Source organism: Acinonyx jubatus, chromosome D1 (genome assembly GCF_027475565.1).
Source record: "Acinonyx jubatus isolate Ajub_Pintada_27869175 chromosome D1, VMU_Ajub_asm_v1.0, whole genome shotgun sequence".
In the NCBI taxonomy this organism is placed as follows: Eukaryota; Metazoa; Chordata; class Mammalia; order Carnivora; family Felidae; genus Acinonyx; species Acinonyx jubatus.
Genome location: NC_069390.1, coordinates 93,447,753 through 93,467,826, shown reverse-complemented (window position 1 = coordinate 93,467,826; position 20,074 = coordinate 93,447,753). Strand labels below are relative to the sequence as shown.

Genomic DNA, 20,074 nt, shown 5'->3' with positions numbered 1-20,074 from the left:
ATAGGTCTATGAACACATAGATAGCAAAAGAATGGCTCAGTAGGTTAAGCATCTGATCTTGATTTCGGCTCAGGTCAAGATCTCGTGGTTTGTGAGAACGAGCCCTACACTGGGCTCTGCACGGACAGTGCAGAACCAGCTTGGGATTCTCTCTCTCCCTACCCCTCCCACATGTGCACACCCTCTCCCCGCCTCTCTCAAAATAAATAAACATTAAAAACAAAAAAGATAGTAAAGAGGAAAATTATAGGAGAAAGATTCAAGTAGGATAATCAACTAAATAGAATGAGTAAGTTCATTTTGATGAAAGACTTGACATTTTCCTTCTGCTTTGGGCAGCCAACAGCCGGTAGAGGATAAATATTCAGACCTGCGATACGACCCAAACTGGAAGAGTAAGAAAGAGGAGAGGAAGTTCTTGACTGTGGAAGCACTGCCAGAGTCCGTAGACAGCTCGACTGAAAATCTGACTTCAGATCCACTGTACCCCTCCAAGGAGACATCCATGGAACTCCCTGGGGGAAAGGCGGAACAGAAGAGGAGCCCACAGAGCGTTGCCTCCTTACTTGGCAGTGAATTTTTAAGCCCAAACTATGAGCGCGGCACCCATCACAGCCAGCCATCTTCGGAGCTGAGCGACCGTGATCTGGAGAAGTCCAGCAAGCTCTCTCGGTGCTTGAAGAGTTCAAGTTCACATAATGAGGTTTTTCTGCCAGGATCACGTGGCCGGCGGCGAAGGAAGTCCAAACAATATTTTGTGGAAAAAAACAAGCTGACTCTGGGATTACCTACTCCTAAAACGGACTCGTATCTTCAGCTTCACAATAAAAAAAGGGGGGACGTTCTCTCAGAACAGGTATGTAAGTGCTCCTTTCTCTCTTCCCAGCCCTAGACTGGGACTTGCCCTTGTTTGAAATGGCTGGAGACCACTTCCTTTGAGATGGTGATGTCATTGTAACCACATGGCTAAGACAAATGTCCTTGCTCTTCTTTGAGGAATCGGGGGAGTTATTCCACTAATTCTTAAGACCAAAATCAAAGCCATCAATGGCTTACAATGCTATAAGTCAATTATATCCAAAATATCTCCATTCAAGGAAACAGAATTTAAAAAGAAATTTTTTTTAATGTTTATTCATTTTTGAGAGAGAGAGACAGAGACACAGTGCGAGCAGGAGAGGGGCAGAGAGAGAAAGAGAGAGAGGGAAACACAGAATCCCAAGCAGGCTCCAGGCTCTGAGCTGTCAGCACAGAGCCTGACACGGGGCTTGAACTCATGAGCTGTGAGATCATGACCTGAGCTGAAGCTGGACGCTTAACCGACTAAGCCATCCAGGCACCCCAAATGCAGATTTTTTTTTTTAACTGCCTATTCCATTAGATAAAATAGAGAACTGAACGTATGGTTCCCTGTGCTGGTTACCTGGTTTTCAACCCTCTTAAATGCCCAATACAACGGAGGTGACATGACAAACTCACATCAGAAACAGCAACTCACATACACAAGTTGTTCTCAACTTAGATTTTGGATACATATTGTGTGGTAGTGGGAGAGGGGCGGGGTACAACATGTGGTTGTTTGGTCATCGTTTTTCATTCTCCACGTGATTTTATTACCTTTCCAACCATGATTGATAATCACTACACCTTCCTTTATTCTGTGCAGATGATATAATTAAACTTTAGTTTCTCCATCTATAAAACTGGAATAAATGCCCCCCCCCCTTTCTCATCTGATCATTTCTAGAATAAATTCTATCCCAGATGATGGATTCAAAATCTATTTCATGGGCACTCATTAACGATCCTATCAGCCCACCTCCTGGTGGATGTGTCTGTGGATGTAAGAAAAGAAGGTCTGGGGCGCCTGGGTGGCTCAGTCGGTTAAGCGCCTGTCTTCGGCTCAGGTCATGACCTCACGGCTTGCGGGTTTGAGCCCCACGTCAGGTTCTGTGCTGACAGAGCCTGGAGCCTGCTTCAGATTCTGTGTCTCCTTCTCTCTGCCCCTGCCCTGCTTGCGAGCTCTCTCTCTCCCCTCTCTCTCAAAAATAAATTTTTAAAAATTGTTAAGAAAGAAAAGAAGGGCCGGATCAGTATATCTACCATCCATATTGGGGAAATAGCTTGAAATTCATTACCTACTAATGTGGAATCATTTTCAAATAAGAAGGAAAGTTATTAAATGAGGATGCCCTTAAACCCATTCCAGATTCAAACTGGTATTATTTAAAGTGCTCTAACCTGTTCTAACCTGTAGCTTTTCTTTTCTTTTCTTTTTTTTTTTTGATAGAACAAGAGAGATGAGGTAGATGAACATTTGAGATTTTCCCTTAATTCAGAAAATCCTTTTATAGTCTTAAAGGATTAGGGTCACATCCTCGCCTTTGTAACTAATAATAAAACAAAAGAATGGATGTATTATATTCAGCTGAATTATCAAAACACTTAGCGGAATTTAATTTTGACCCAATTTTAGATGTTAACATAATTTTCATGAAACTTAGGTGGAATTGTGAATTTTGCTTCATTGCCCATTTAAAAATATAAATAGGGGTGCCTGGGTGGCTCAGTTGGTTAACCATCTGACTTTGGCTCAGGTCATGAGTTCAAGCCCCACGTCAGGCTCTGTTCTGACAGCTCAGAGCCTGGAGCCTGCTTCAGATTCTGTGTCTCCCTCTCTCTCTGCTCCTCTGCCACTTGCACTCTCTCTCTCTCTCTCTCTCAAAGATAAATAAACATTAAAAAATTAAAAAAAATTTTTTAATATAAATTCAACAGTCCAGTATCTGTGAAAAATGCTTAGCCAGTAGTTTCCCCCAGACAAGAACAATATTTTTCATTTATTTTTAAATGTGTTCTCCAAAGAAGCCAATCTAGGAGAGGCAAATAATGAAGCCAAAGGAAAGAGTTATATGTCTACTAATAAAAGTGAAAATAGCTTTATTATAAACTCTTTAATTGCTGATTTTTTTTAACATTTATTTTTGAGACAGAGAGAGAGAGAGCATGAACAGGGGAGGGTCAGAGAAAAAGGGAGACACAGAATCTGAAACAGGCTCCAGGCTCTGAGCTGTCGGCACAGAGCCCGACGCGGGGCTCGAACCCACGGACCGTGAGATCACGATCTGAGCCGAAGTCGGACGCTCAACCGACTGAGCCACCCAGGCGCCCCTAACTGCTGATTTCTTAATTGCTAATTTTTCTTAGTAGTTGTAACTTAATTTACAGACAACATTGGGGTGAATTGACTGTCAGTGATTCCACAGCATAATTCTGTGTTATGCCAGTGAGGAAGCTTCAAAGCATTTTTGGCCCGCTCAATCTTTAAGCTCATGAATTATTCTTTGAAGTGGCCATTGACCTTGTCTGCCACTTGGTCCAGGTTTAAATGTTGAAGGGCTTATTTATAATTATAATCGAAAGTGTTTCTTCATCATTTCCCAACATATATTTCCTTCATCTTACTCCATTTAAAAAAAAAAAGTAGCAATTTAAAAATAAACAGGCTAGAAATCAGTTTGACCTAACAGTGATATGATACATGTAACTTGTTTTACTGAATTATAGTCAATAGCATAGAATGACGTGTTCCTTTCATTATTTATATATGAAATATGTGCAGGTCTTTCTGCCAGTAGAGATTAAAATTCCCTTATGGGCAAGAACTATGCTTTGTAGTTATCTTTTTTTTAGCTTATTTATTTATTTTGAGAGAGAGGGAGAGCAAGCGTGAGCAGGGGCGGAGCAGGGAGAGAGAGAGGGAGACAGAGAGAGAATCCCAAGCAGGCTCCATACTGTCAGTGCACAGCCCGATGTGGGGCTCGAACCCAGGAACCGTGAGATCATGACCTGAGCTGAAGTTGGATGCTTAATCGACCGAGCCGCCCAGGCGCCCCACTTTGTAGTTATTTTTAATCTTCGTGGTAATGAGCCTAACATATGGCAAGGTCTCAGTAAATATATGGGAAATGAAAACTGAATCTCTTCCATCACCGCCAAACTTATTCTCTTCAGTATAAAGTTTATTTGAGGGGGAAATAGTATTTCCAGAGCAGTGGTTAGAAAGCCTCACTGAATATTAGATTCACCTGAGAAACGAATTGTAAAATGATTCTTGGCTTCACCCAGACCAACTGACATCTCGGGATAAGATCCTGAGAGGCAGTATTTTTCTTTCAAAGCTCCCCAAGTGATTCTAATATTTAGCCAAGATTGAGAGGATCCTTGATCTAACGGAGTGGTTCGGGGGCACCTGGGTGGCTCAGTTAGTTAAGCATCTGACTCTTGATTTTGGCTCAGGTCATGATCTCCTGGTTCGTGAGGAGATCGAGCCCCGCATCAGGCTCTGCGCTGACAGGGCAGAGCCTGCTTGGGATTCTCTCTCTCCCTGCCTCTCTCTCTCTGCCCCCCTCTCTTGCAAAATAAACAAATAAACATTCAAAACAACAACAACAGTGGTTCCCAAACGTTAGTGTGCATCAGAGCCAACTGGAGGGTTTATTAAGATGGACAGCTGGACCTAACCGAGGGTTTATGATGTAGCAGGCATAGGGTGGGACCCAAGAATTTGAATTTTCTACATGGTTCTGAGTGATGCCACTTCTGCTCTCAGGCCCACTGAGAACCATGGATCTTTTTTTCCCCTCACACTTTTCGAAGGCACTAATGAGCCACCTCAGGATCTTGTTAAAATACAGATTTCGATCGAGTAGGTCCGAGGAGAGACTTAATTAAGAGTGTTCATTTCGAACAAATTCCCAGGTGATGTCAAGGCTGCTGGACCACACATAAAGCACATACAGGGGTTTCCAGAGACCTAAAGTCAAAGTTGGGTACGTGAGTACCCACAGAGCATTGATGTTTTCAATGGCTGATAGGATTGTTCTGTGGATTTGGGAGCAGGAGGTTAAGTATTGGGGGTGGCAGGTGCGGAAGTTATTGTTTTAGATTAAGCAGCATCTATCTGGAAGGTTTTCATATTTGAAAATCTATTGTCTCCTCCTAATTTCTTTGAAAAAGATGACAAGTGTCTTACAACTAGAAATACTGAAAGGACAAATGACACCTGTTGCCAAATGAATGACTTAATGTCAATTGCCATTACACAGCCAAGAAAACCAGCTTCTTAATACATTTTATTGTTGCAAGCATCCCTGCCCAGTTGAGTAATACAGGGTCTTAAGTAGTGTATTGTATTTGGGAAGATTTGATAGTAAATCTAAGGGGCACCTGGGTGGCTCAGTTGGGTAAGCATCCAACTTCAGCTCAGCTCGTGATCTCATAGTTTTTGAGTTCGAGCCCTGCTTCAGGCTCTATGCTGACAGCTCAGAGCCGGGAGCCTGCTTCACATTCTGTGTCTCCCTCTCTTTCTGCCCCTCCCCTGCTTACACTCTGTCTCTGTCTCTCTCAAGTAAATAAATAAACATTAAAATTTTTTTTAAAAAAAGAAAGTAAATCTAAGAAATTTACATTTAAAAAAGTCAACAGTTTTTTTAAAAAACAAAACTCAAAAAAAAGCTGATTAAGTTCAGATGAAATCTAAAACCAGGAATAATAAAGAAAGCTCTGGAAATTAAGAATCATGCGAGAGGGGTGCCTGGGTGGCTCAGTCGGCTGAGCGTCCGACTTCAGCTCAGGTCATGATCTCACAGTTCGTGGGTTCGAGCCCCACGTTGGGCTCTCTGCCGACAGCTCAGAGCCTGGAGCCTGCTTCGGATTCTGTGTCTCCCTCTCTCTCTGCCCCTCCCGCTCTCAAAATGAATAAACATTAAATTTTTTAAAAATTAAAAAAAAAGAATCCTGAGAGAATCTACTACTACCACATAGTGTATTATAAAGTCTCGATAATTAAATACTAGGGTAACATTTAATGCATATACAGACATTAAAAAGTGGTAGAAAGTCTAGAAACAGAGCCAAATTACATACGGGAGTACAGGATATCATACTACGATTCGATGAAGCAGGATCTCAAGTCAGTGAGGAAATGATGGCTTGTTCGATAAAACAAATGGGTAGCCATCTGGGCAAAAATGAAGTCATATCCATACCTCATATCATACAACAAGCTAAATTCCAAATGGGTCTAATATTTAATTGAAAAAATTAAACCGTAAAAATACTAGGTGGAAAAAAAAAACAAGAAAATTCTCCTATAACCTCAAAATGGTTCACAGTCCAAAATCTATAAAAGACTGAGAAATTTGACTACATAAGTATCAGAAACTTCTGCAGAGAAAAAGCTTAAGAAAGTCAAAATATAAAGAACAAAGTAGAAAAATACTTCTAATTCATATCATAGATGGAACACTAATATCTCCAATATATAAAGAGCTCCTAGAAATCAAGACCAAAAAATCCCAATATAAAAATACACAAAGGCGGGGAATAGATAATTCACAGACAAGTTAATACCTGTATCTATGAAACATGAAAAGATCCCCAACCTCAGTCATTAGACCTCAGCCTTTAGGCCAAAACAGTACAGAATAGTTGGTGAGAGAATAAATTAGTATAACTGATATGGAACACAATTTGTTAATATCTATTTAAAATACAAATACATTTACTCCTTGAAAAAGTAAAGCATAATGGCTAAGAGAATAGACTTTTGAGCCACGGCGGCTGGCACTGACACCTGCTAGCTGTCTGACCGTGGGCAGGTGGCTTAACCTCTATGTGCCTCAGTTTCCTCATCCTTAAAAAAATAATAGTACTTTCCTCCCAGGATTATTAAGAAGATTAAATCAATGGGTTAATATAGGGAGTGTGCTTAGATCAATGCCTGGCTTATAGCAAAAACTACACAAATGTTAGCAATGATTATGATTTTTTTTTTTTAAGTAGGCTCTGTGCCCGGCATGGAGCCCAATGCGGGGCTTGGACTAACGACCATGAGAACAAGATGTGAGCTGAGATCAAGGGTTGGACACTTGGGGCACCTGGGTGGCTCAGTCTGTTAAGTGTCTGACTCTTCATTCTGGCTCAGGTCATGGTCTTATGGTTCGCGGGATCAAGCCCCGCACTGGGCTCTGTGATGACAGCACAGGGCCTGCTTGGGATTCTCTCTCTCCTCTCTCTGCTCCTCCCCCTTTTGCATGCTCTCTCAAAACAAATAAATAAACATTAAAAAAAGAGAGCGAGAGAGAGGCGCCTGGGTAGCTCAGTTGGTTGAGCTTCTGACTTCGACTCAGGTCACGACCTCGCGGTCTGTGAGTTTGAGCCCCGCGTCGGGCTCTGTGCTGCTGACAGCTCAGGACCTGGAGCCTGCTTCAGATTCTGTGTCTCCCTCTCTCTCTGCCCCCACCCCCACTCATGCTCTGTCTCTCTCTTTCTGTCAAAAATAAACAAACATTAAAAAAAAGAGAGAGTTGGACACTTACACGACTGAGCTCCCCAGGCACCCCACAATTATTTTTAGTTGACCCAACACATTCCACTCCGAGGCATTTTTCCTAGTTAGTTATGTGCAGTTTTTAAATAAATCGTGTATAGGATTATTCATTTCAGCCTTATCTTTAAAAGCAAAAGACTGGAAACTACCCAAATGTCTACTATTTGGGGCATACTGAAATTATAGTACATCCATAAAGTAGAGGACATTGTAACTGTTAAAAAAAAAAAAAAAAAAAAAAAAGAATGGGGATGTTCTCCATGACCTCTTATGGATAACTTATCAGGGCTTATTAACAGAGAAAGTAAAGGTGTAGAAGAATGGCACATACAGTATAAAAAAAGTGAGGAAGAATAAAGATACACGTTTTGTTCGGAACACATAAAAAACCCTGATAGGACTGGCGGGCGTGAATTGCGGAGGGTGGACGGGGGGCCAGAGTGAGAGCACAGCTTTTCCCTTTCTATCCTTTGATAGCTCCTCTCTTTGGAACCATGCCTATGGATCCACAACACACAACATCTTGTAATAACCCTTGTAACTATACACCCCCGAGTGCTTGGGGGTGACCTAAAATGCATTCTCTGCTTTTAAATAATGACTCCGAACCACCGACTTTTCAATTCAATTGCTCCGCAATTTTTGGTGTGTGCCATTTTTCACACATCTGCTGATTGTTCATTAAAACGCACTGGAAATCACCTTGAAATGCACGAGAAGATCTTTATCACATGCCGTGGAAAGCAAGGAACGGATATAAAAACGAACACACACTAGAGGGCACCTAAGTATCACAGTCAGCCAGGAGCTTTGCTGGGGAGTATTCAAGGCTTAACTTTTTTATTCATGGTTTGTTCAGCGTTTGCCGGAAACGCACCAGGATTTGAGCCCATGTATGATCTATCATGAAAAGAAAGTGGGGTCTTGAAAAAGGAGCTGCCTTTGTGTCTTGATTCCAGAATGACTCTGAAGACTGATAAAGGTGAAATCTAGCATGCTTGGAAAACAGCAGGAACAGCTTTAGACACGCTATTCGTCCCCTGGCCTTCCTTAGAAAGTACAGATGCTTTTCAAGTGCAAATACAGAAACGTTATTCAGTCGCCCTATAGCCTTGAAGCCAATGTAAAGCCCTGTAAGTATCCACTACCCATTTTGAAGGTCAACATACGTTTGTGGCTCTTGCTGCGACAGCAGGTCAGTCAGCCCACACACCTTTAATGAGCACCAACGATGTGCTCGGTGCTGTGCTCGGCATGGAACAGAAAACAAGACACACAGAGCCTAGTCTTCAAGGAGCTTACCTTCCAGTCACGTGACAGAGGCAAGAAACGTGTAACAAAATAATTTCAAACGCCAATAAAAGCCTCAGAGGATGCTGAATAGCTACTTAATGAAATGACGAGGGGGAGCCTAACTGGGATGGTTGGGTTCTTGGGAAGGGCTCGGAGATGTCGTCCAAGTTGAGGCGTGGACGGACGGCAAAGGGAAAACGTCGGGAGCTCTGGGGGACCAGCTTCGTTCGGTCTGTGCCAGCCTTGGGAGCAGCGTTCTCCCGTAGGGGCAACACGATGTCATGGGAGAAAAAAACAAAACCAACACAAAGCGCTAGTTTGGGAGTCAGACCATCATGGATTATACATCCTGGCTCCCCCGACGTCCTAGGTGGTGGCACTTCCTAGACATCTGAGCAAGGGATTCTTTAAACCTTACCTTCTTCATCTATTACGTGGGGTCAACGTCTGCCTTGGAGGCTTATTGGAAAAAAAATTATACAAAGCCCCCGACACGCTGCAGACACTCAGCAGAGGGAAGCTGTTACCAACACTGGGCATTCCGAAGCCACGGCTTCTAAACAGATTGTTTTCTTTTTTCAGGTTACAATGACGCAAAAGGAAAGGGATGGGGCTTCAGGTGGGATAAGAAAGTGTAGCTAAAAGGATAGCATGTAAATGCCCTGCCAGCCCGGTCGACGGCAGGACCCCCAGAAGACCGTCCGCGAACACTTCACGCTTGCCATGTTGTAGGTCAGACTCAGACCCTCAGACTCGCACACCCTCTCCGAGACCCAGCCCATTCCTGCTGCTTCAGTCTTATTTATTTTTTGTCATCCTCCCCCTTGCATCTTCTGGGAGCTCGCGGCTCCCCGAACCCAGCATCTCCCCTGTGTTTCTGGCCACACTGATGGACGACCCTTCCCTATCTTGTTTGCTTAGGAAAACTGTACCCCCCTCTTGCGATGCAGCTCAAAGGCCTCGGCCTTGTACCACAGGTTCAGGGTTATTGGGATGACCGAATGAGATACTATGTGTGAAAGCCTTGGATGGGCATGTCGCCCTACATGTCTATTATTATTGACATTTAATCTGAACTTAGTCTCCCACTAGAGAAGATTAATAGTTAAGTGATACATTGCTTGCCTTTTCCATAGTTTCAGCCTTAGCAAGACGTTTGGCCGTCTAGAAAATCAGGCTTTACCTTTAAATGATGATCATCTTTTTCTAAACACATCTGGCCAGAAACATAGAATCCCGTTCTAGAGAATTCTTCCAGTCTGATGGCATGTTCGAGTCTCACCTTTTTATGCTGGTAAAAACGTTTCTTCTACAGAGTAAGTACTCTGTGCGTTCATTGATTGGCCTTTTTTTTTTTTCTTCTGCCCCGTGCGACCGCAACAAGAGCACTTACTTACGACAGCCTAATTTAAATTGAACTTTACGGTTTTGTCCAGTGTGTTGCTTAAGGCGTCTTTCCGCGCGTGCTGTTTAGCACTGGCTTGGGCTACCAGTTGTATGATCCATAGAGTGGCACTCCATTAACTCCATGTGACTGAGGAGGGATCCACGAAAAGAGAACCTTTCCACGTAACGAAAGCATGCCCTTTAGAAAGCCAGAAGTGATCGTAACACGAGTAATCGTGTCTCAGGACAGCTTGCACAGATGCGCCCGGTGTGCCCAACCCTTCCGTGCCATCTTGCCCAGGCCATATGGCGTGGCTCTGTGGTAAGGTCGGGAGCTGTGGCAACGGGAAGAAGCTGTTCTTTTGCGGCTGTCAGTATATCTGCTCTTCAGGACCTTCTGGCCCCGTGGCAAGTCCACAGAGTAAAGAGTGGGTACCAGGTAGCAGCTGCTGTAGTAGAGACACGTACGGCCCCGAAGGAACACAGAAGAAAAAGTGCGCAAGTCTGGCAGGGGAAGTCAGAGAGGGCTTCACAGAAGAGGCAATCGTTAAACAGATTCTCTAAAAAGCAGAAGTTAGCAGGTGGCGGTGGGCGGAAAAAGTATTGAGGCCTAGGGAGTGAAGTGCAATGGTGTAAAAGCAATGAGAGGATGCTGGGGCGCCTGGGTGGCTCAGTCGGTTGAGCGTCCGACTTCAGCTCAGGTCATGATCTCACAGTTCGTGAGTTCGAGCCCCGCGTCGGGCTCTGTGCTGACGGCCTGGAGCCTGCCTCAGATTCTCTGGAGCCTGCTTAGGATTCTGTGTCTCCCTCTCTCTCTGCCCCACCCCCACTCGTGCTGTCTCAAAAATAAATAAATGTTAAAAGTAAATTTTTTTAGAAAAGCATTGAGAGGATGCTGTTTAGGCAGAAGCCCCCTGGTACAGTGGGAACCTCTAGGATACAGGTCAGGAATGGTATTTGGTCAATCAATCCAAGTGGCTTGGGTGCCTGGGTGGTTCAGTTGGTTAAGCATCTCACTCTTTTTTTTTTTTATGTTTATTTTTGAGAGGGAGAGAGAGTGTGAGCAGGGGAGGGACAGAGAGAGAGACACAGAATCCGAAGCAGGCTCCAGGCTCCGAGCTGTCAGCACAGACCCTGACACGGGGCTTGAACTCACGAGCCGTGACATCATGACCTGAGCCGAAGTCGGATGCTTAACCGACGGAGCCACCCAGGCGCCCCAAGCATCTTACTCTGGATTTCGGCTCAGCTCGCGATCTCAGTTTCGTGAGTTCAAGCCCCATGTCGGGCTCTGGGCTGGCCTAGCAGAGCCTGGTTGGGATTCTCTCTCTCTCTCTCTCTCTCTCTCTCTCTGCCCCTCCGCCTCCCCACTCCTGCTCTGCCTCTCTCAAAATCAATAAATAAACCTAAGGAAAAAAGCAGTCAAAGCAGATATGAACAATGATAACCTGAGATAGTTGATTTTCACGTAAAGTATATAAACATACATTAATTCACCAACCTTTAACAGAGGGGCCAAGGCCTCTTCTGTCCGTGCATATGCTACCAGGGTATTGCGTCATCTTTCCTGAATCAGTCTGAGAGCTAAGATTTATACTTTGGATTTCTTAAGAGCAAAGGGAAAACTTAAAAAGCCTAGGATCTAAGAACATAATCTTTGATTTTGCTAATAACCATTTCCATAATCTTTTACAGCTTTCCCCCTGCCCTACTTGTCATTTTGCCTTTTGCTTTACTGGGTCATTCTAAGTTATTTTACTTAGTTGTCATGAAAATAACGACTCTCTGTTCACACACAGACTTCTCCAAACAATCTGACCTTCCAATGAATTTTATAATTTTAATAACACGTGTAATAGAAATCAATAGGTTTGCAAACAAATGGAGAAAGAACTGCTGGTAAACATACAGTTCAACTACCGGAGACAGAAATACCCAGGCATCCTAGAGAGCAGCTAGCCAGTCATGGCATCTGGCTGTGGGCATTAGCTGGGATATCTTTTTTGGTTTTTTCTAATGTTTATTTTTGAGAAAGAAAGAGCGAGCAAGGGAGGGGCAGAGAGAGAGGCAGACACAGAATCGGAAACAGGCTCCAGGCTCTGAGCTGTCAGCACAGAGCCCGACGCGGGGCTCAAACTCACGGACCGTGAGATCATGACCTGAGCTGAAGTCGGACGCTCAACTGACTGAGCCACCCAGGTGCCCCAGGATATCTTAAAGAAGGACTAGAGGGTATTACTTAATCCAGTAAATTGAGACGACGAATACGTCCGTGTTGCATGGGACTAGATTGTGTGGATGGGAGTGTAGGTATTTAGGCAGAGAAACTGGCTGGTGCCTTTCATGCAGGCTCTTGTAGGTCACTGTAATGCAGGGGCTCTCAGAATGTGGTCCCTAGATCAGCGTCAGCATTGCCTGGGAACTTATTAGCCGTGAAAATTCTTGGGCCCCATCCTATACTTCTTGAATCAGAAACTCTGGGGCGAGGCCCAGGAATCTATTTTATTTTTAATTTTGGAGAGAGTGCACACACAAGCGGGGAAGAGGGGGAGAGGGAGAGAGAGAGAATCTTAAGCAGGCTCTGTGCTCAGTGCACAGTCTGACACGGGGCTCCATCCCACGACCCTGAGATCAGGACCTGAGCTGAAACCAAGAATTAGACACTCAACCCACTGAGCCACCCAGGTGCCTCCCCCGCCCCCAGCCATGTTTTCATAAACGCTCCAAGTGATTCCAATACATGCTCAAGTTTTAGAATGCTGCGCTAAGGAAGTATCTTTTCCTCTACATGAGGTAGAATCATCGAAGGATTTTAGAAAGGGAACAATTTGAATTATGTGGTCATCCAGGGGTCCCATGTCCATATTCTTAGTTGTGTTATACAGAACTCAGGCTGCTGGTTAATCAAATACAAAATCTCTTTCGTATTCTTGAAAACAGTTAATTGCATCGTTCACCTGCCTATATTTATTACCAGCTTATGGTGGGTCAGGCATTGTCTTAGGTACTTAGAATACATCACTGAACAAAATTCCAAAAAATTCCAACCACCATGGGGCTAACTTTCTAGTAGGAGGAGACAGACAATAGACAGAATAGATAAATCAGTGCAAAGGAGAGAAATAGAGCAGAGAAATGGTGAATTTGGGGCTGGGGGGAAATTATAGTTTTAAAGAGGTCATGAAGGAGGTGAGAGAAACAAACCTAATGACCAAGGTAAGACTTGTTACAAAAGGGAAAGTACAAAGTGCCAAGGCCATAAGCTCAGGTGCATCTATTGTTAAGTAACCTCTGAGGAGTCAAGGAGGGCTTCCTAGAGGAAGTTATATTTCAGCCAAGGCTGGAACAGGAACAGTGAATGGGATTGGTCAGAATAAATCAGGTGAAGAGGGGTTTCTCAGCAAAGGATGGCCTATGTGCGGACCTAGACATAATGGTACATGCGGCCCAACCACAGAACTGAGAAAATACGGTGTGAAAAGACCAAGTATAGGATGCAGGGCCTTACAAACCTTTAAAGATTAAGGACAACGGAAAAGTGCTGAAGGTTTGTTTGTTTGTTTTTTTCATTTCTTTATTTTTGAGGGAGAGAGCACAAGTGGGGAGGGGCAGAGAGAGAAGGAGACAGAATCCAAAGCAGGCTCCAGGCTCTGAGCTGTCAGCACAGATCGAGCGGGACCGGAACCCGTGAACTGTGAGATCATGACCTGAGCCGAAGTTGGACATTTAACCGACTGAGCCACCCAGGCGCCCCTGAAGGTTTTTTTAAGTTTGTTTATTTTTTGAGAGAGAGAGAGAGAGAGAGAGAGGGAAAGACAGAGAATCTCAAGCAGGCTCCACACTGTCAGAGCAGAGCCTGACATGGGGCTCGAACTCATAACCCATGAGATTATGACCTGAGCAGGACCCACTGAGCCACCCAGGCACCCCACTGAAGGGTTTTTTAAAGTGGTGGCTTAGCATAATTAGTTCAGGGGTTTTTTAAGCTGCGGTATCTTATAGGGAGAATGCATGTAAAAAATAATAGATCCAGAGGTCTCGAGGCCCTCAAATTCTTATTGAACACATACTTGTGAAATACATTAGGAAGTGATCGGCAGGCACGGAGAAAGCGGCCCACGGGAGCCAAAGTATCTCCCGTGTATTGTCTCTAAACAGCTGAATAATTACTACAGGTCCCCAGACAATCCAAGTAGCCGTGCGACGTATCGGAGGTGGAGCCCCACCACGGCAGGCTCCCTGGACCGCCACGCCTCCACCTGTTTTGCTGGCCACGTATGAACAGAGGTGGCAGCACCCATGTGAGCGGGTGGGGACTGACACGGAGCAGAATGTATGAGAAATAGGACAGAATTAATACAGCAGATCGCTCGTCAGCCCAGTTAACAAACGCTCATTGAATCCGGCGATTATGCACCAAAGGGAGGGTTTCAATAGCAGACGTGTTGGGGTGAGGGTGAGCGAACGCTACATTTCAGAAATCAGACTCCTTGACTTGCTTTAATTTGGGCACGTGCTAGTTAATACCCTCAAGGAATAACAAGGAAACAAATTAATAGTGGGGCTCCCCATAAAGTTAAAAAAAACACACACAACATCAAGGAATAAAGGAGCCAAACATCCAGCGATTACAGGACTTAAGGCTGATACGCTTTGCAAACACAACTCAGCATGTGTCGTGCAGATACGCTAATTCACATATCGCTCTTGGTTAAAGCCTCAACTTTTTTGTGCGGTGCCGATTCTCTCTGAGAACCTGCCCAGTTTCTTTGAGAGAGAAGCCGCAGCCCAGTCTAGCTCAGCTGTACTCAATCTGAGTTGCTTTCCTTCCTACAAACCCTCACTTCAAAGCAAGGAACATAATGTACAATTTTTTAATGGCTCTAGACCCAGGCACTCAGGCTCTCTGCTCTGCGCCTTACCTCAGTGTAAACACCTAATCAGGATTGCCCGCGCTTCATCAATAGCAGCCAAATGCAATTCGAGAACCACAAGCCTTTGAAGTCCTCCCGGCAAAGGCCGGTTTTCTAGTCTGGGATAATGACATGCCATGATTGCTGTCTTTGTTGTATCTTTTCAGTAGAGAAGCAATTATAGGCCCCAATTTAACAGAATAGACATTACGCAGCTTATGATGCTCAAAATGCAATTTCATTTGATCATTTTCTCGATTTGATTGGTATTAATAGAATGGTTCACAAAAAAAAAAAAAAAATAGCTGGCAGAGGTTGTGTCCCACTCCACTTTCAAAGAGATAACGTAGAAAGAAGCATGCTTTACTTGCTCGGAGTCTCTCGCTGGGGTGATTCAGACACGGAGTCCACCGAAACAGCGTGTGGATGGAAATATCACGCAGCCCACATTCTCTGGGGAAGGCAGCGTAGGGCAATGCATTTCTAATTTGTAAATTCTTTACCAGAGGCTGTGTAGGGGATCCCATTACTGGTCGTCAAACCATCGATATCACCAGTGAAAAACGGAGTTAACGAAACCCAGTCCCCTTCCCAGAAGTCCAGGGAATCAAACATCCTAGTGGAGGCTCTAGGAGATCAACCCAACTTTTTCTCCCGGGCTCCAGATAACGTTTTTGTCCAAGACGTCGCTCATTTGAGGTTGGAGAAAGGATTATTTCCTTGCCTGCTTAGGCAGCCTATTTAGACTCTTAATTTTTTTCACGTTTATTTGTTTTTGAAGGAGAGACAGAACGTGAGCTGGGGAGGGGCAGAGAGAGAGGGAGACACGGAATCGGAAGCAGGTTCCCGGCTCTGAGCTGTCAGCACAGAGCCCCACGCGGGGCTGGAACTCAAGAACTGTGAGATCATGACCTGAGCCGAAGTCGGACGCTTAACCGACTGAGCCACCCAGGCGCCAACCCCCCCCAACTTTTTTTTTTTTTTTTTTAACTCTGTTGGCCTTCATTTCTCCTCCAGGAAAGAGATGATTTTACTTTTAAATGAGTGGTGTTTCCTTTTAACATCATGGTAACAAGGGATGGAAACCTTTACAGTAAGAGGAGCAAAAGCTGTAAAACCCTAATGCTTGTATAATCCCCTTGTGTTTCTTGAACCGGTGCCATGAGAGGGATGGAGACATGGGCATCATGACACAGTGGTTCCTGACCTTGGGTGGCAGCATTCATATTTCTTAACTACCTCAGTGCAAGTTACACTGTTTCGTGGTGTTGGGAAGCTTTCCTTTTGCGGAGTAGGTAATCCTTCAAAATCTGCTGATCAGTCCCATTTGTAATCAGAAAAATCCCCATGATCCAATGGCACAAGTCGCTCCGTGTATTTGCCAGGATGGTTCGAGCATCAAGAAGTTTTGTTTTCATTTTTCCCCAATTTTCAGATCAATCTCTGAGTACCTACACTTCCACACCATCAATTTGCCGTATCTCCGTATGCGACTACAGTAACCATGACAGGTGTGCCTTCGGGTAGAGAGAAGATTTCACTTAAAATAAACGTTGTCTTTCTTGGGGCCAGAGAAGCCACAGGGAGTGGTGAGAAATGAGGTTATCTTTTTTTTTTTTAAGTTTACTTATTTTGAGAGAGAGAGCGCGAGTGAGAGCAGGGGAGAGGGGCCAAGGGAGAGGGGGAAAGGGGGAGAGGGGGAAGGAGAGAGGGAGGGAAGGAGGGGGGGGGGAGAGAGAGAGAGAGAGAGAGACAGAGAGAGAGAGAGAGACAGAGAGAGATCCAGGCAGGCTGCACACTGTCAGCACAGAGCCCAACCCTGGGCTAGAACTCGCGAACCGTGAGATCACGACCTGAACCAAAATCAAGAGTTGGACACTTAACCGACTGAGCCACAAAGGCGCCCTGAGGAATGAGGTTATCTTTACTGTCAGACGCTGACTTATTAATATGTAACAAATATTTCCCCCTCTTCCCTGTATTGACTCTGCATGTATGCGGAGTACGGAGCAGCAGGAGAATGGGAACACGTGAACGCACACGACGGACCCTAAACCCCATGCTTCTTCCAGCATTACACGGCTCGCTGCTCGTCACGCTATGCAGCCCACCAGGGACAATTTAATAAAACAAGATCCAAAACCTAAATTTGAAAGTTATATCAGTTTCGAAAGGACAAGCTCGACATTGACGAGCCATCAGGCACGGTGGCGAAAGGAACCCAAGCTGGGTAACCTGTCCCAGGACGAATGGCAAAGAAATCTCGCCACTGCGCCCGTGAATAAGAGGAGGTTTAGCAAAGGCATCACAGTCAGCTTCTATTATTTGGGGCCATCGTCTGAACGAGCCAAACAGTCTCATTTTGTTTGACTTACTCCATTATTTCAGAAGGAAGCAGGCTAGAAATTACAGGAAGATGTATTTCTGCTCTCATAGGAAGAAATTTTATAGCAACTGGGTGGCTCAGTGATGCGACAGTATGTTCACCATCCACGAAACAGGGATTAAGAGAGCGAGTGTTTTACTCCATGGAATGGTCGAGAGGACCAGGTCTCCTACAGAAAAAAAGGAATATTCTCAAGCCACCTTATGCCTTCTCCCCTCCTTAGTCCACAGAAGGTCTTTAAACCTACAGTGACACAGACGGGAGTGTATTTATTTTGAGAGAGAGAGAGAGGGAGGGAGGGAGGGAGTGTGCACATGTGCACACACATGAGCAGGAGAGAAGAGCAGAGCGGGGAGAGGGAAGGGGAGAGAATCCCAAGCAGGCTGCACACTCAGGACGGAGCCCAACCCAGGGATCGATTCCAGGACCCTGGGATCATGACCTGAGCTGAAATCAAGAGTTGGATGCTCAGGGCACCTGGGTGGCTCCGTCGGTTAAGCGTCCGACTTCAGCTCGGGTCATGATCTCACGGTCCGTGAGTTTGAGCCCTGCATCGGGCCCTGTGCTGATAGCTCAGAGCCTGGAGCCTGTTTCAGATTCTGTGTCTCCCTCTCTCTCTGCCCCTCCCCCGTTCATGCCCTGTCTCTGTCTCAAAAATAAATAAACATTAAAAAAAAAAAAGAGTTGGATGCTCAACCATCTGAGCTGCGCAGGCGCCCCCTGGGGCATGTGTCTAAATAGCAAATGGATAGTATAGAAGTACTATAGTTGTACTGGATTACCTCTAGAATCTTTTACCAACATTAAGACTGTATCACTTCAGGGGCGCCTGATATCTTGTCATTCCAACATCTGACTAAAGTTGAGAACCTCACTCTCCATCATTCAAATTCACTAAGTGCCAACATTACAAATTCTGCAAGTCAAAGATGATATTGCTCTCTATGTTTTTACGTTTTTAATTTTTTTTTTAACGTTTATTCATTTTTGAGAGAGAGAGACAGAACATGGGCAGAGGAGGGGCAGAGAGACAGGGAGACACAGAATCTGAAGCAGGCTCCGGGCTCTGAGCTGTCAGCACAGAGCCCGACACGGGGCTCGAACCCACCAACCGTGACCCGAGCTGAAGTTGGACGCTCAACCGACTGAGCCACCCAGGCACCCCAAAGATGCTATCTGTAATAAGTGAGTTACTTGAGCAAAATTGCAAAATATGAGGCTCTGGAATTGGACTGTTTGGTGCCTCTACTTACTAGCTGTTGATTCTGGGCAAGTTACTTAACCTGAGAGATGATAATCAGATCATCTATTAATAGTTAATAGTTACATACCTGATCAGCTTTAATATAACTGATAGAATATATGCTAAGTGCTTAGGACAGCTACTAGCACACCATGCACATCCAATGAATATTGTTATTTCTGTTGTTGTTGTCGCTACCTTCAAGTACAGCGTTATTTCACTACGTTAGTATCTCATTTGATATACTCGACATTTGTTGCTACATTCAGTTCAGGTAACTGTTCGAAAACTGGGTCCCCTGAGTATATATCGAACATTTAAAGTACAGGGTGACTGGGTGGCTCAGTCGGTTAAGCGTCCAACTCTTGATCTCAGCTCGGGCCATGATCTCACAGTTCGGGAGTTCGAGCCCCACATCAGGGTCTGTGCTGACAGTGCAGAGCCTGCTTGCGATTGTCTCTCCCTTCTCTCTCTGCCCCTATCACACTCGTGCTCTCTCTCTCAATAAATAACTTTTAAAAGTTTTTTAATAAAAAAAATAAATAGTAGTTTGACCTCAAAGCACCAATTCTCACATCGTGCCTACAGGAGGAAACGTTATTTATTCCCATTTTCCTTAGGAACAATCCAGGTCCCTGAAGACCGAGATAGATCCTTGAACCGAAAAGAAAACACAGCCCTTCAGGGTCTCTTTCTAGGTTACACGGATGAGCCTCGTGGCTCTAAGACTAAGAAGAAACTTGTTAACATGCTCTGTTTTACCCTCTTAGATCTCCTACTCCATCAGTGTAACTGACAAGACGTCCATTCAGAATGCCAAAGAGACTGAAAATGCTGCCATTGATCCTGTAGACAAATGGCATCAAAGAGCCCAACAGTTAAAGGTTACTCGCTAGACTGAATTTTAAATGGGTTTCAAGGGTTACTGCTAAATATCAATAATATCCACCACTGGCTTCTTATTACTTACAGGTGTATTCTTTTTTTTTTTAATGTTTATTATTTTTGAGAAAGAGAGTGTGAGTGGGAGAGGCACAGAGAGGGAGACATAGGATCCAAAGCAGGCTCCAGGCTCTGAACTGTCAGATGCTTAACCGACTGAGCCACCCAGGCACCTCTATTTACAGGTCTATTCTTATGCCTGAGAATAGTTACCCACCATAGGTAAGACTGATTTGTGCCCAGATGGGCAGAATTGCAATTGCTGGGTCGTAGGGTAGTTCTATGTTTAAGTTTTTTGAGGAACCTCCATACTGTTTTCCAGAGTGGCTGCACCAGCTTGCATTCCCATCATTTGTTTATTTTATTTTTTTGAGGTTTGTTTATTTTTTGGGGGGAGGGGGGTGGACAGAGGATCCAAAGAGGGCTCTGTGCTGACAGCAGAGAGCCCAATGTGGGGCTTGAACCCACCAACCACAAGATCATGACCTGAGCCGAAGTCAGACACTTAACCGACAGAC

The 20,074-nt window shown here is 44.7% G+C and overlaps 1 protein-coding gene and 1 non-coding gene across 8 annotated transcripts in view; one reads left to right on the top strand and one right to left on the bottom strand.

Annotated features, from left to right (window-relative positions):
* JHY (junctional cadherin complex regulator) overlaps positions 1-20,074 on the top strand; it is a 60,121-nt gene that overhangs the window by 15,832 nt on the left and 24,215 nt on the right. For 6 of the 7 annotated variants that reach the window (XM_053203964.1, XM_027036770.2, XM_053203962.1 and 3 more), the window contains 2 exons: positions 340-856; positions 19,385-19,498. In XM_053203964.1, the coding sequence (XP_053059939.1) occupies positions 340-856; positions 19,385-19,498 (631 nt within the window). The remainder of the gene's footprint in view (positions 1-339; positions 857-19,384; positions 19,499-20,074) is intronic. The other variant, XM_027036772.2, reaches the window with a different exon arrangement.
* Positions 3,083-3,167, bottom strand: TRNAR-UCG (transfer RNA arginine (anticodon UCG)). Its single transcript has one exon. It is a non-coding gene; the product is annotated as a tRNA-Arg (tRNA).